The sequence below is a fragment of the Tachyglossus aculeatus genome, chromosome 5, assembly GCF_015852505.1.
Source record: "Tachyglossus aculeatus isolate mTacAcu1 chromosome 5, mTacAcu1.pri, whole genome shotgun sequence".
Lineage (NCBI taxonomy): Eukaryota > Metazoa > Chordata > Mammalia > Monotremata > Tachyglossidae > Tachyglossus > Tachyglossus aculeatus.
The window spans coordinates 81,262,612-81,279,772 of NC_052070.1; the positions used below are offsets into that span (position 1 = coordinate 81,262,612).

At 45.0% G+C, this 17,161-nt stretch overlaps 1 protein-coding gene across 2 annotated transcripts in view; it reads right to left on the bottom strand.

Moving 5' to 3' along the window:
- Nucleotides 1-16,414: 16,414 nt before the first annotated feature.
- Nucleotides 16,415-17,161, bottom strand: part of PLEKHA2 (pleckstrin homology domain containing A2) — a 70,043-nt gene continuing 69,296 nt past the window's right edge. For both annotated transcript variants that reach the window (XM_038746869.1, XM_038746868.1), the window contains exon 12: nt 16,415-16,786. In XM_038746869.1, coding sequence (XP_038602797.1) covers nt 16,427-16,786 — 360 coding nt within the window. In that variant the 3' untranslated portion in view covers nt 16,415-16,426. The remainder of the gene's footprint in view (nt 16,787-17,161) is intronic.

The window sequence follows — 17,161 nt, forward strand, 5'->3', positions numbered from 1 at the left end:
GGGCTGAGCACCTTTCAGGCAACAGCCCTACTACTCACTCAGACCGGGGTGTAAAGAATCCGGAACCCTGATTTAAGTCCGTATGGCGCTCTTGTAATACTAATAATACTAATACTACTACTACTACTAATAATAGCATTTATTAAGCACTTACTATGTACAAAGCACTGTTCTAAGCACTGGGGAGGATACAAGGTGATCAGGTTGTCCCACGGGGGGCTCACAGTCAACCCCCATTTTACAGATGAGGGAACTGAGGCACAGATAAGTTAAGTGACTTGCCCAAAGTCACACAGCTGACAATTGGAGGAGTCGGGATTTGAACATGTGACCTCTGACTCCAAAGCCCAGGCTCTTTCCACTGAGTCATGCTTAACCTCACATGCAGCCTCCAGGGTGGCTGGGCCACACAGCAGATCTCCGGTTCCTGGCCAGATCTCTCCTGCTGGGCCTGAGGAACTGCCACCCTGGGGTGCCTCTCATTGGAGCAGCTAAGGTGAGATGCATCCCAGGGAAAGGGTAAACCCAAGTAAAGAACAATTCCCAGCTGTGTGACCTCCGGAGACTAAGCCTTTATACCCCCTATTCACCCTCCTCTCTGCCTCCATTATACACTTGGCTGTGTACCTAACCCCCAGTATTCATGTAAATATTCTTTTACCCGATCATTTCCCCTATCCCTAATCTATTTTTATGTCTGCCTCCCCCTGTAGAATATAAACTCTTTAGAGGCAAGGATAACATCTACCAACTCTGTTGTATTGTACTTTCCCAAGTGTGAAGTACAGTGATATGCACACAGCAAGCTCTCAGTAAATACCATCGATTGACTGATCTTCCAAAGGCAGAGGGCAGAGTTGCTGAGGAATCCTCAGCAAGCATCTCGGCTTAGTAAATCCTTCTCCTCATAAATGAATTTGTCTGAACACTTAAAGTAGGGGCCAGGGTTGGGGGTGGTTAGGAAGGGAGTTTTGGTTTGTGTGTGTGTGGTTTTTATTCCTAACTGGAAAAAGTATAGAATCTGGTTTAGATTCCTGGGACTATTCAGGAAGTTCTTCCAAGGAAAAGACAGGACTCTGTCTTGGGGAGCCAAGCTCTGCTCACCCCATGGGAACTTTGGAACCAAGAAACAAACACTTTCTTATTACTGGCATGACCTCCACTTTCCCAAGCTTTGTCAGCTATTCTTAATGGTGTCCATAAGGCACGACTACACAATGTGCTAAGCAAATGCTATAAATCCTTCTCCAAGCCTAAGAACATCTGAAGGGGGAGAGAAATAGTAGCTTGCCCATTTCTTAAATTAGCTAAGTGGTCACCATCAATGACCATGACCCATTTCGGTTTACTGCAGAACTTCTGACTTTCTCATTTTAGTAACCAGTCTGGCATTTCCTCTAGAGATCATGGAGGAAAAATTCAAGAGGAATGAATAAGACATAACAGCGAATTTCGGCTCTGACCATTCTACCACCTCCCTCATCAGTTATGAATGAGACCCTACCTGGAACATAGTAGCACAACATGATAAGCATTTCTGGACTAAAGCAAGGTCTTTACAGACTTCAAGGAGACTGTCTTGGGGTATTTGTTACCTACCACAGATTTTCCATTTAGGTTAAATCCAGGCTGAATCTAAGAAGTTTAATAATTACCCATTAAAAACTATAAATTGAAAGGAAATTAAAGTCTGGAAATTTTCATTCTGATTAGCTCAAATGTTCTTCCAAAGAAAACCACCTTAGATATTGTTTGCTTTTTTTATAATGGTTCCTTTAAAAAAAATGGAGGAGAGGATAAATATATTTTGTCATCATCATCATCAGTGATATTTATTGAATGATTACTGTGTGCAGAGCATTGTACTAAGTGCTTGGGAAAGAAATACAACAAAGTTGGTAGACATGTTCCACTAATCCCTCCCCCATGAACCAGAAAGTTAAAATGCCCTTTCAGCTTAAGAAGAGAAATGGGATAGGAGAGAAACAGGCCACTAAACAAGTTCACTAAGGGCCCCCCAGAATTCCCATGCTGCAGAAAGATAGAAATGGGGAAAGGCAAGTTAGTATTCCAAATAAAATCAGACAGGAAAATATCTACTATTAGGCTGGGGCATGGGTTTGTGGTGGTATGTCAGTATGTGTGGGTTTGTGTAAGTAATTTGGGACAGCAACCTGGATGGAGCAACTTGAAGCAGTGTGACCTAGTGGAAAGAGCACAGGCCTGGGAGCTAGAGGACCTGGATTCTAATCCCAGCTCTGCCGCAACTGCTGTGTGGCCTTGAACAAGTCACTTAACTTCTCTGTGCCTCAGTTCCCTCATCTGCAAAATGGGGTTTCAGTATTTGTTGTCTCCCTACTTAGACTGTGAGCCCCATGTGGGACCTGATTATCTTGTATCTACCCCAGTGCTTTGCACATAGTAAGCATATAAATACCACCATTATAATTATTGCAGAGAAGCAGCGTGGCTCAGTGGAAAGAGCACGGGCTTTGGAGTCAGAGGTAATTGGTTCAAATCCCGGCTCTGCCAACTGTCAGCCGTGTGACTTTGGGCAAGTCACTTAACTTCTCTGTGCCTCAGTTACCTCATCTGTAAAATGGGGATTAAGACTGTGAGCCCCCCGTGGGACAACCTGATCACCTTGTAACCTCCCCAGTGCTTAGAACAGTGCTTTGCACATAGTAAGTGCTTAATAAATGCCATTATTATTGTTATTATTAATTCTTATGGCGCAGGAATGAGGGAAACTCTGTTGAGGCTTGGCTGTCCAACTCAGTTGTCCATTTTCCACAACAGCAACCAAAAAACTATTTTTGCCTAAAATATCACCATGAACCGGTTACCCTCATCACTGAGACAAGGAAGCATGGGCTCTAGGCCTCAGGAAACCTTAATGCCCAAATAGAAATGTCTAGACCACTCTAGAACTCTGTGCCAGCCCTTACTGTCAACCCTACATGAGGTGAAGATGGGTCTCTTAAACTGACTCTTACATTGATAGTGGCATCAGTTTGGATGACGTCCATGTCTGAGTCCTTCAGCCCCAGCTCTTTGCTCCCTCGCTGAGTGGTGCTGACAATTCCTGCCATTACTGTATTCTACATAGAGAAGAGGCTACCCAGGTCTAATACAAACTCCCCAGCTCACAGGTTGAATGATCTTCTCAGCAGCAGTACAGGAAGATCGGTCTGCAATATTGATAAAGAAAGCTGAAAAGGTCTAAGTCATTCAACACTCCTGAATTCATTATCTTAATCTCAGATGAAGGTAAACTAGTGTATGTTTCCAAGAGACCCGAGACAAGGGAGAAAGGGGAGGACTTTGCTAAAAGCATTGCAAAGTAGCATGGAAAGAGCAAAGGCAAAAATGGGAGGGAACAGAAAGTAGGGCCAATAAGAACCCTTAAGTCAATCAATCAAATTTATTGAGCACTTACTATGTGTACAGCCCTGTATAAAGCACAAAACAACAGAATTAGCAGACACATTCCCTGCCTGTAACAAGTTTACAATCTGAGGGGGTAAGGGGGAGAGCAGACATTAATGTGAATAATCTATAATATACAGTTAAATATATGTACATAAGTTCTGGGGTGGGGTGAATATCAAATGTCCAAAGGTCTCATTTTAGTCCTGAAGAGGACTTAAAGATTAGTAGAGATCAATTAGTGGTATTTATTGATCACTATCCATATGCAGAGCACTGTCCTAAGCACCTGGGAGAATATAATAATAGCTAGACCCAATCCCAGCCCTCAATCTGGCAGAAGAGGAGACCATCATTATCAGTGGTATTTATTGAGCACTTAGAGTGCAGAACACTGTATAAAGCCCTTGAGAGAGTACAGTACAACAGAGTTTGTAGACACACACCCTGTCCACAAAGAGCTTACAGTCTAGAGGGGGAGTCAAACAATATAAATAATCTATAGATATATATAATTCATAGATATGAACATAAGTGCTGTGGGGTTGAGGGTAAGATGCAAACCAAAAGCCAAAAGGTCACAGATGACAAGAAGGAAAATAAAAAAGGAACTACAACTAATATTTAAAAAACCATAATCATTTACCCAACCCCCCTCCACTCTGTCAACATCAGAGACTGGAGTTTGCTCCTCCCCACTCCCAAGTACAACACTTCACCCAGATCTCACGTTAAATCTGTAGAGTCAGACACTTAACTCCTCACTGTGCACACATACCCATATTTGGGAGTATAACAACCCACTGCAGGCAAACTATGGAAAACTCCCAAAGTTTGAAAGGTTCAGATTTGCACCTGTTAGTGCCAGTGCCAACTCACCTCTGGCCCCATCTTGAACAGCACAAGGTCAGACTTGTAATCGATGTCCTTTACAGTGGCACAGTTCCACCAGGATTCACTGCCGGTTGGTGAGGACGTGGGCATTGGGGACAACGAGCCCATACTCGGATATGACGAATCCTGACAGTCTGGATGCAGAGATGTCTTGACTGCTTAAAGGAGACCTGATGTGGCAAGAGAGCAGCATGAGCAGTGGACAGTGGTGCTGAAGCTGAACAACAGATTGGAAACTCAGAATCAATCCCTCCCCCCAGTAACCAGCCTGGGGCATTAGTTTCTCTGCCTATGCCATAAGAGATTGATGGAGTATTATTCTTATTTCAGTGTTTGGGTATTGTCATGGGTGGCTTTAGAGAGCTATGGATGCAGAGAAGTGGATAATGTCACACATGAGGCATGAATCCTGAAGGAAAGATCTAGTTATCCTACCAAATCAGGTTTGGAAGCTATTCCCCAAAGCAACTCAGACTTCCCAGGGTTCCTGCTCCAGGTGCACTGGATAAGATGGCTAGATAAACTCTGATCACCTGCAGCCATTAGTGTCCTCAGCTCTTCAGTTCTTTACCTGCTCTTCAGGTTGGACCCTAGCAGCTGTATGTAGCCTGATTTATCAATCAATCAATTATATTTATTGAGCACTTATATGTACCAAGTGCTTGGGAGAGTATAACACAACAGTAAAACAGGCACATTCCCTGCAACCTGCTGCTCATGACTCTTTCTTATCATATAATAATAATAGTATTTGTTAAGTGCTTACTATGTGCAAAACACTGTTCTAAGCACTGGGGAGGATACAAGGTGATCAGGTTGTCCCATGGGGGGCTCACAGTCTTAATCCCCATTTTACAGATGAGGTAACTGAGGCACAGAGAAGTTAAGTGACTTGCCCAAAGTCACACAGCTGACAGTTGGTGGAGCTGGGATTTGAACCCATGACCATATTTGTACTCACCCAAGCAATTAGTACAGTGTTCTGCACCCATTAAGTGCTTAATAAATGACTGATTGATATGTAAGGGTGATTACACCCAATCCAGTCATCAACATTGTAAATGAATACAATATTGAGTGTTTTCGGCCAAACTCCTTAAGAAATCCTGTCTCGTAGCCCTTGACATGTACACAGGCTAGGGTTATCATCCCCTTTCTCCAGAAACGGTTTTAAATTCCTCAATAGAAGGGAAATAAGCCTCTCTTCGGACAGGGGTTTCTCTGGCAATCATAATTGCAAACACCCAGAGGCTATTTATCCTCAATAGTACCCTTCCAGGGTCTGTCCCTGGGGTTGCTCAAGAGCAGGATCCCTAGACTAATTCTGTTTCTCATTTGCTTCATGCAGTGTCCCCTCTACTGGCTTTTCTGCCCAAAATCTGGTCCCTGAAATGGTGGTCTAGATCATGACCTCCTTGGTCCTCCCTCCCCTGTCCCCAGGTACTTGTGATACAGATCCAGATGCACTATGGGCAGTGCCCCACCTTGTCCACGAAGTTATACTTGTACCTGAGGCTGCCTGGGCTTTGGAACCCTGAGGAAAAATGCTCCTTTCCTGAGGCCTACAGCGGCATTCTCCTTCCCCGGCCCACTCCCCCCTCCCATGCTGGATCTTGTGCTCCTTTCATTCATTCATTCAATTGTGTTTATTAAGCACTTATTTTGGGCAGAGCACTGTACTAAGTGCTTAGGACAGCACAATACAACAATGAACAGTGACATTCCCTGCCCACGAGCTCACAGTCTAGAAGGCGGGGAGACAGACATCAATATAAATAAATGATGATGGTGGCACTTATTCATTCATTCAATCGTATTTATTGAGCACTGTGTGCAGAGCACTGTACTAAGCGCTTGGGAAGTACAAGTTGGCAACATATAGAGACGGTCCCTACCCAACACTGTTCTAAGCGCAGGGGAGGTTACAAGCTGATCAGGTTGTCCCACAGGGGGCTGACAGTCTTAATCCCCATTTTACAGATGAGGTAACTGAGGCACAGAGAAGTTAAGTGACTTGCCTAAAGTCACACAGCTGACAGTTGGCAGAGGCAGGACTTGAACCCCTGACCTCTGACTCCAAAGCCCATGCTCTTTCCACTGAGCCACGCTGCTTCTCTTCTAAAATTAGAGATACATACATAAGTGCTGTGGGAGAGCAAAAGGAGCAAGTCAGGTGACAGAAGGGAGTGGGAGATGAGGAAAAGTGGGGTTTAGTTTGGGAAGGCCTCTCGGAGGAGGTGTACTTCAATAAAGCTTCGAAGGTGGGGAAGAGTCATTGTCTGTGGGATTTGAGGAGGGAAGGTGTTCCAGGTCAGAGGCAGGATGTGGGCCAGGGGTTGGCAGCAAGACAGGTGCTCCTCAGCAACCCGCACCAATGGGGAATAGACTCTCACACAATCAATGGTATCTATCGATCGCTTACTATATGCAAAGCACTTGGATTTGCTCCCTTTGTTCACCCCTCCCTCAGCCCCTCAGCACTTATGTCCATAGCCGTAATTGATTTACGTATATTAATGTCTTGTCTCCCTGACTAGCCTGTAAGCTCCTTGTGGGCAGGGAATGTTCTACCCACTCTGTTATATTGTACTCTCCCAAGCACTTAGTGCAGTGTTCTGCACCAAGTACTCAATAAAGAGCAGTGATAGATTGATAGACTCCAACAGAATTAACCAAAACGTTCCCTGCCCATAACAAGCTTTTTCAGTCTAGAGGGAGAGACACTGTGTCTTGAGATGGTGGTCGCTGTGGCCCCTGCAGTTTTCTTCCATTCATTCATTCAATCGTATTTGAGTGCCTACGATGTGCAGAACACTGTACCATGCTCTTGGGAGAGTACAATGTAATGGAGTTGGTAGACAAGTTCCCTCCTTGCCCACAATGAGCTGTTAAGGCTAGAGGGCAAGTGTTCCGGCTGGAGAAGCAATATAGCCCAGTGACTAGAGCATGGTCCTGGGAGTCAGAAGGACCTGGGTTCTAATCTTGGTTCAGCCACATGTTTTCTGTGTGATCTTGGACAAGTCATTTCACTTCTCTGTGCCTCAATTACCTCATCTGTTTAAAAAAATGTAGATTAAGACTGTGAGCCCTATGTGGGACAGGGACTGTGTCCAACCTGATTAACCTACATCTACCCCGGCGCTTAGAACATTCATTCATTCAATCATTTATTGAGCGCTGAGTGCAGAGCACTCTACTAAGCACTTGGGAAAGTACAATACAGCACTAAAGAGAGACAGTCCCTGTCCACAACAAACTCACGGTGCTCAGCACATAGTAAGCGCTTAACATAGTAAGCTCAGAGAAGCAGCATGGCCTAGTGGCAAGAGCACGGGCTTGGGAGTCAGAGGTCATGGGTTCTAATCCCTGCTCTGCCACTCATCTGCTGTGTGACCTAGGGCAAGTCACTTATCTGTGCCTCAGTTACCTCATCTGTAAAATGGGGATTGAGACTGTGAGGCCCATGTGGGACAACCTGATTACCTTGTATCTACCCCAGTTCTTAGAACAGTGCTTGGCACAAAGGAAGTACTTAAATACCAATATTTTTTTAAACAAGTACCCTAATTATTTTTATTATAACACAAAAAGGGGATGGGGCGCATCCAGAGGGCCTAGCAACGTGGATGGGAAGCAGCATGGCTTAATGGAAAGAGTACAGCCTTTGGAGCCAGAGGATATGGGTTCTAATCCCAGCTCCATCACTTGTCTGTTGTGTAACCTTGGGCAAGCCACTTTACTTCTCTGTGCCTCAGTTACCTCATCTGTAAAATAGGGATTAAGACTCTGAGCCCCACAAGGGAAAACCTGATTACTTTGCATCTATCCCTGCGCTTAGAACAGTGCTTGGCACATAGTAAGTACTTAACAAATGCTATTATTATTATTATTATTATGGGAAGGGATGGGGCACATCCCTTCCAGGCAGTTGGCGGTCCATGGGTGGGGCTGGGACTGGGTGGGGCTGGGCTTACCTGGGTCTCCACAGTTCCTCTTGGGCAGGGCAGGGGGTGTAGGGGCGGCAGGCCAAGGCCACCAAGAACAGCAACCCAAGCATTTCTCATTGCCCCCTCAGCCACGGCCCTACTCACTGCCCCCCAATCTCCCTCACTGCCCCCCATCGCTCCTCACTCACTCCCCTTACGGGTTGCCCCTCTCCCCTTGACTCTGGCCCCAGCCCCCTCCATCTCTGCCTACTCTCCCTTCCCCTCTTCCCTCCACCCTACACTCCTCTCTTCTTCCCTCGCTCCTCTCCCTGCCCACACATGACTTCAGCATCATCAGGCCAACTAAGCGCCCCAGTAAGTTTAGAATGCTTCTCACGATCCTCACACTCACCCATTTGCCAGGGATGATGCTGCTTGAAGTTTCCCTCCTGTGGGGAAGGAGGAAGGAGAATGGGAGGGAAAGAGGGGAGAGGAATAAAGGGATTTTAACTAAATGATGAGCAGGTGTGGAAGGGAGTTGCAGGGAGGGGGTTAGGTATTTAAAGCCTCTGTGGAAAGCAGGTGAGTGGGCACAGGGGTAAGGCCAGAAGAGCCTCTTAAGTCTTTCTCCACCCCTGTGAAGACTAGAAGAACCATGTTGGGTTGAGGGCAGGTATTGCCTGCTCAAACCGGTGTTACCTAGTAGATAGACCATGGGTTTAGGAGTCAGAAGGACCTGAGTTATACTCCTGGCTCCTCCACTTAATAATGGTATTTGTAAAACACTTATGTGCCAGGCACTGTACTAAACAGTAGGGTGGATACAAGCAAATCGGGAAGGACACAGTCCCCGTACCACATGGGGTTCACAGTTTCAATCCCCATTTTATAGATGAGGTAACTGAGGCACAGAGAAGTGAAGTGACTTGCCTGAGGTCACATAGCAGACAAGTGGAGCCAGGATTAGAACCCATGACCTCCTGTCTCCCAGACCTGAGCTCTATCTACCATGCCTTGCTCCTTCGCTGTTTTGTGACCATGGGCAAGTCACTTAACTTCACTGTGCCTCACTCACTGCATCTGTAAAATGGGGATCTGTAAAATGTCCCCATGAGGGACAGGGACTGTCCAACCTGATGACCTTGTGCCTACTCAGCACTCAATACAATTTCTGGCACATAGTAAGTGCTTAACAAACACTGTAAAAAAGTAATTATAATTGCGGTATTTGTTAAGCGCTTACTGTGTGCCAGGCACTGTACTAAGCACTGGGGTGGATATAAGGAAATCGGGTTAGAAATGGTCTGTCCCACATGGGCTCACAGTCTCAATCCCCATTTTACAGATGAGGTAACTGAGGCCCAGAGAAATGAAGTTACTTCCCCAAGATCATACAGCAGACAAGTGGACAGCAGAAGCTCCGGGATCCACCTGGAGACATGCCAGAGCCCACTGCCAAAGGGAAAAAAAATCCACTATGATATAGCCTTGACCAGCTAGAGCACAGGGACACTGTTGTACCAGTTTTACCCTGTTCTACCAGCATAGCCGCTGCCTCTTTCATGAGAAAGAAATGTCTCATGGTGACATGGGATCCCACTGTCCTGCTCACCCACCGGGGCTACACTGAGGTGGGGAAACTCATGGTGGCAGCACAACCACACAGCTGTTCTCCCACTCCACATCACCTCTGCTTGTTCATTTCTGTAATACATAGCCCTAGCAGGGCTACCTGCTTGTTTGGATTTTATGCCCTTTCAAACCCATGAGTCAGAAGCTACCTCACCCTTCCTCCACGTTTTTCTGATGACAGTCGTGACATAAATAGGAACCTGATTGATTATGCTTCCTTTGCTTGAGCTAAAGCAATCTAATGATCTCTCAGGCTCTGTGATACTTCAACATGATCTTGTTTTCTTATGTGACAGCAAATCCACATGTTATTGTGCAAGTCATCAAGTACTGCAATTGGATTAAGACATGTGCAGATTGTCACTGTGCCATAGAGGGAAGGGAGATTTGGAGACCAGGTCCTTAGAGCCCCAACTGCTGTATGACTTACTTGAAAATCCACATCATGTGATTGCTTTATGTTGCATTATGTTGCCAACTTGTACTTCCCAAGCGCTTAGTACAGTGCTCTGCACACAGTAAGCACTCAATAAATACGATTGATTGATTGATTGATTGATTGCTTAAACTTACAATCACCCTTACTTCCTCCTCTTTCAGTCTCTCATTCCCCTCCCATAAGGGCAGACTCAAAATGTACTTCAAATTTGAAAGGAAGCGATTTGTACTTCCCAAGTGCTTAGTAGTGCTCTGCACACAGTAAGTGCTCAATAAATGATTGAATGAATGAATGAATGAAAGGAAATACATGGGGTTTAAATATCCACCCTGGGTGAGGCTCTGTACTCTTCTCCCAATGAGTGGCTTATCCTTCCAGCCCTGGAGACTTGGGGTGGGCCAGAATTGGGTGGGGGTGGGAAGGGAGAAGGGGAGAGGAAAGGAGAAGGGGAGCTGGGGTTTGAAGAATATGACAACAGGAGGATGTGGTGGAGCTTTTCTGTTCTTCAGTTCCTCCTTTCCACCTCAGAGTGCTCAAGCCTAGGTCTGGAGGAGACAATCACTCACTAGGAAAGGTGTGGGGTGTGGGGAGACCCTAACCTGCGGTCTCATTTCAGCCAAGTTATTGTCCTGCTACCAACAGACCCCCTCACATCTGCCAACTCATCACACAGAGAAGCAGTGTGGCCCAGTGGCAAGAGCAAGGGAGCAAGGGCTTTGAAGTTAGAGTTCATGGGTTCAAATCCCATGTCTGCCAATTGTCAGCTGTATGACTTTGGGCAAGTCACTTAACTTCTCTGTGCCTCAGTTCCCTCATCTGTAAAATGGGGATTAAGACTGTGAGCCCTCCGTGGAACAACCTGATCACCTTGTAACCTCCCCAGCGCTTAGAACAGTGTTTTGCACATAGTAAGTGCTTAATAAATGCCATTATTATTATTATTACATCCCCTTTCACAGCAGATCTCAGTCATCTCACCAGTCTCTCCTACTCAGTGACACAGGAAGACGCCGATAGCACCATTAGTCAACAGATGACACCAAAAGAGTCCCATTTTTTCACCTATTTGGATTAAATTAAGGTTTTTTTCAGTCTTCCTTGAGAAGAGTTCGGCAATTTTTTGTAAAATTTTCTTTAACTAGGAGGAAAACTGTCCTGATAATGTGCTGACCCATGCCTAGATTGGGCCACTAGCTGTTGCAGCATCAGCATTAAAAATAAATGGTAGAGAGGGAAGTATTCCCTTGCTCTGGGTGGCTTTGTCAACATAATCAACTATCTATCAGTCAATCAATCAGTGGTATTTACCTAGCGCTTACTGTGTGCAGAACAGTGAGCTAAGCACTTGGGAGAGTACAATGGAACTGAGTTGGTAGACATGTTCCTTGCCCACAGTGAACTTAGTCCAGAGGGGAAGCTGGGGATACTGATGATTTTTAAAATAGCCCTTGTGCTAGAGGCACGATGCATTTTACCCAGAATGTAGATGATTAAAAATGGGAAATGGATGTTCCAGGTGAAAAAATGCTACAAACCACAGTTGGAGATTTCACACAGTTTTACTACAAAACAAGCAACAAAAAGTGTTAGAAAAAAATGCTACAGTAACTAAAACAGGTCATAAAGTGAAAAGCATAAGCTTCTGTGCACCCAGCCCAGTTCTTACAGAGTGTACTTCACAGCTGAGACTATCGGTGCAAAAAATAAAAAAAAAAAAACCAAACCAAAAAAAATTGTGCAACCATCTCCAAAAGCATCTCACAACAACAAAAATCAGGGGTTCAGAAAGTTTGTCAAGCATCCACTTCATTCAATTTTTATTTAATACAAGTGACTGTCAACTCTGAACAGCAAGAAAACAAATGAAAAGCCAATAAGGAAAAATAGAAAATATTTTGAGAATCAATATTATTTCTGCCCTACAACCTGTGCATGAATACAATTTATTTGAAAAGTTCATCTTTGACTTCCATTCTCTCACAGCCCAAGTTAACTGGGTCACTAGTGCAGAAAGCCTCTCTCATTCTGCTTGTGGTAAACAGCCTGAATTTGTGCTTCATTTTGCTGACATTTCACCCCAGGAGGACCTTTCTGCCTGCTACAACAAAAGAAAATAATTCTGGGCTCAGTGTAGTGCAAACCCAATATGGTTGTACTTACGGGAGATGAAACTGAGTTACTAAATGATCAGCTTGCTGGCTTCCTCCCTTGGGTTCTGGCTGAAAACTTAGGTTTTGTAGTGGGACTAAGTGTGGGTCAGAAACCCACCGGGGTTGTGGTGGTCCAGATAGAACACAGACGTCCTCCTGCCTCAAGCGTCCTTTGAAGCAGAACCCAACCCTTTCTACCTACTGGGAATCCATGATTCAGCAAAGTTCTTTACTCCCACTGGGCAATGGCCATGACGCTTACACATGAGATGGTGGTATATTTGGGGAGGGAAGTCACGTTAGCCATGCCTCCAATAAAGGCACTTGGAATACAAGATTCACATTTAAAAAGACCTGTTCTCGCCATCCTGAAAAACAGCAGCAGCAGCAGATAAAATTATAGAGGAGGGGAAAGAAATATCGTAGCAATAATTATATATACCCTGAGGCTTGGGATGAGGCCGCTGGATGATGTCTTCAAGACGCACCTTGTCCCTTATGAGGGGCAACCTAACAAGCTTCTCTCTTGAGAACCTTACATAACTTGGGCTTAACATCTACTGAACACTCTCAAACTTACCACGTAGTCCCACGTGGTTACCAATTAAGGTTATTGCCTTCTCCTAACTATATTACAGTAGGCATTCCCAAGCATGTCTCAGGCCCCCCCGCTTAAATACTAAACTTCAAAACAGAAGATTTTGAGCTAAAATACAGGTCAGCCTACCACCTTGATCAATAATTGAACAGTAAAAAAAAGTCAAAAGAAACAGAGCAAAGACAAATTGACACTAAGCACTAACTTTTTTTTTCTTATCAATTAAAAAAAAATCCTAAAGGCCCTGCAGAGTTTCCCATTTGGGAAACACCAGTATTGTCCAACATTTTTCTCCATTCCAGGGATTTCCTTGCAGGAGCAAGAAAAGGCAGACTTTGATCTGGGATAGAAATGATGCTGCTTTGCCCAAACAAGGAGGGAGTTCTAAATCTTCTGAAGAATTGGGAATGGCTTTTAAAAATCCTGTTATAGGTAATCCTGTTATTTGAAGCAAGCAGTTTTGTCACCATTAAACTAGTTTTCCCAAAACCAAGATTTCTAAGAACAGAAGTGTAAAGCCACCATTACTAAAGCATGGTAAATCCTTATTTCCCCTGACTATTCCTGGATCTTGCTGTATTGTACTCCAGAATGAAATGATGAAGATTCCATCACCTCTCATCTAAAGAGATGCCACAGGCACAAAGCTGGGGCAGAGAAGTGATGACTAAAACTCCTGGGAACATGAGATGCACAGCAACCCTATGCTAGACTGAGTTCCGGGAAGAGTTAGAGGTTCTGCTTAGGTCAAGGATTTCCTGGAGGTCCCTTTTTAAAACACCAATCTTCATCCCTCCAGCAACACTACCAGATCAAAGTTACCAGACATGTAAATCGCGAAACTGCCTGTAGATAATCTGAGGTATTTCCTAAAAGGGGAAACACATTTTGAGCCTAGAGAATTGGGTCTTTCTGGAATGGTTAACGTCTTGTCTTTCAAATGCTGGGCACGTCCACCAAAATCAAACTCAGACTCCAGGGCTCTCGATGGTGGCCAGTGGAGGAAGGCACCCAGCGCACTCTGCCTTTGAGAATGGGATCCCCACTACTTGGGAATGAAGAGGTTGATCACAGTGAGTCATTCAGTATGATTACACAGTAGCTGCAGTTTCCAACAGTGACAGCAAGGATGGCATCTATGGGAGACTTATTTTGCACCCACATACTAATTTATTTTAAAAAACAAACATTGCATATTTTTAAAGGGGAACCATTACAGTGACAATGGGAAATATTCCGTACCTATGTCATGGAAGGAATCAATTCCGTACCTGAGAGTATCCTTGTCTCCAACATAGCCCAACTCATTGATCGCCAAAGTAATTGTCCTAACCTGATCATCAAAACTATCTTTGCACCTTTCAGCTACAAAATGCATGACTGTATGGTTCTATTTTAATTGATCATCCAAGAATATTGAAGGCTCACAGGCAATAGATACCGAAAGAATGAAGAGAGAGGGAGCGGATCAATTTGTTTGCACTCAGTTCTTCCCAAAGCGTATATTCATGACCTCTTTTGGACAGAATGCTGTTAAGGATCTAAACGACGTTCTTCTGACCAGGAATGCCCATCTGGACAGAATGCGATGTGATGCCAGGAAAAACGGGTGTGTGCTCGTTTGTGATGTCTGGTAAGGTTTGCTTCCTCTAGTGAGAGTATCCCTCAACTCAAGGTTCATCAAAACACAATCCCCGTGATATAAGAGAATTAAGTTTTCTGCAATGCTGTAAGTCTGAATCAAGAATAAAGTTGCTATGTTCCCTTTCTGATGTTGGGCTACATCAAAATTACTTCAAGAGGACTGCCTAGAAACAGGACAGAGGAAATGGCACCTTAATGAGTTAGGGTATTGCTTCAGGAAGGGGCCAGCAGCTCTTTTTGAAGCAAAACTCTATAGTGGATCTAAAGTGTCCCACATTCTGTATATAGAAATCTTAGCTAAAACATTTGTGGATAAATGCTTAACGCACCAGACAACCCAACTCCCAGAAGAAACACATGTTCTAACATCCTTACACTCTACAATGTCCCCTTTCTGTAATTTAATTTCTGCCTCCCCCTGTAAAATGTAAACTGTAAACTCCTTATGGGCAGTGACTGTGTCTTCCAACTCTATAGTACTGAAATCTCTCAAGTGCTTAGTTCAGTTCTCTGCACCCAGTAAGCTCTCAGTAAATAGCATTGAGTCATGGATAGATTGAAGGATTAAATAACCATGACATAGAGCTCTGCCTCCATTTTTGCCAGCCCATCACATCACAGGGAAAGTGGCATCATCTGGAATCAGGGGAATATATATATCGATAAGAGCAGATGAGAGAGATCCCACAGTTTCTTAGGCACATCATAGCCTAGTAGAAAGAGCATGGTCTTGGTGATCGGATAACCTGGATTCTAATCTTGGTTTTGCCACTTGACTGCCATGTGACTTTGGGCACATCACTTACTTTCTATGTGCCTCAGTTTCCTCATTTGTAAAGTAGGGGTTCAATACTTGTTCTCCCTCAGACTATGAACCATGCATGTGGGACAGCTCTTACAACGGTGCTTGACACATCCTAAGCACTTAACACATACCATAATATTAATAACAATGATATTAATAACATAATAATAATAATATTGACTTTTACCCTCTCCATTCATTTTTCAGTTTGGCCCTTAGGCCCTCACCCAAACTGTAGATTCATCTTAGTTATGCAGAGAAAAACCCTTGACTTGCCTTGCAAGAATACAGGCCCCTACTCTGACTGGACAGTGCCAGTTAATCTGTGAGGATTCTGTCCTCCTCAGGAACTCTGGTGCAAACAGAAGTCATGGGGACAAACAGGAAATCACTTTGGTCCTCTCCCACCACCCACTTTCAGCCTTGACCCACTTCCAGGCTTGTATGCCACTTCCGCTGTGACAAGACAGAACTGGGTGACAATTGTTGAGCAGGAAAGCAAGCAGGTGGAAATGAGATTTTGATAGGGGAAGTTAACTCACAAGCTTTCTCTGGTTGTAGGCCGGGTGGCTGCTAGATGGCCCATCATGGGGAAGATCCCTTAAAAGGGTGATGGGAACTTTCAAGGTGGCCAAATGAAGAACTGAGCTGCTCTCCCAGAGAGGAGACCACTGCCCCTATTTCTGTCCTGTTCAGTTCAAGAGGTTAAACGTTCTGCACTTAAGCACTTAAAACAGTTTAGAGCTGAGAGGTCCCAGCACCAAGCCTCCACAGGAGGATGAGAGCTGCTCAATGCTGACCCCCCTCACTTGACATGCAGAGGCGCCGCACCCTGCTTTGGAGCTGGCCGCTCTCTCCCTCCCCCCTCCCTCCAGCCTCCCCCACCAGCCCCGCCGCCGCCATGCCTGGCTACACATCCGAGGTCCGAATACTTTCATCATCCAGGTTGAACATAAATGGCTTCTCCTTGGGATGCTGGGGCTCCGACCGGTGCCGCATCCGGGCCCCCTGTGGCCCCCCAGTTTCCCCTTCCCCAAGTCTGGGCAGGAATGTGGAACCCCCAGTGTTCTCCTCTGCCAGGAACAGCTTCTCATCTGCCTGTGGAATGGGTGTCCAGGGCTGCCAGGAGGAGGCGGTGGATGGAGCTTTGCACAGGGCTTTCTTCTCTTCGCCTGGGGGCCGGTTTCGGCTCACAGCAGGGTTGGGCATGCCAGAGAGGTGAGTGCTTCCAGGCCGAATCAGAGAAACTGATCTGGTGAAGGACATTTCCTATAATAATAATAAAAATAATAAAAATAATGATGATGGTACTTGTTAAGTGCTTACTACGTGCCAAGCACTTTTCTAAGCACTGGGGTAGATACAAGTTAATCGGGTTGGACTCAGTCCCTATCCCACATGGGGCTCACATTCTTCATACCCATTTTACAAATGAGGGAAATGAGGCACAGAGAAGTCAAGTGACTTACCCAAGGTCACACAGCAGACAACTGATGGAGTCAGGATTAGAACCCAGGTCCTTCTGATTCCAAGGCCCATGCTCTATCCACTAAGCCACAGTGTAATGCAAGGGACAGGTGGAATGAAGCTATCCTTCCTGCTGAGTCCCTTATTATGCCTTCTTGAAAACTACCAGAACCCACA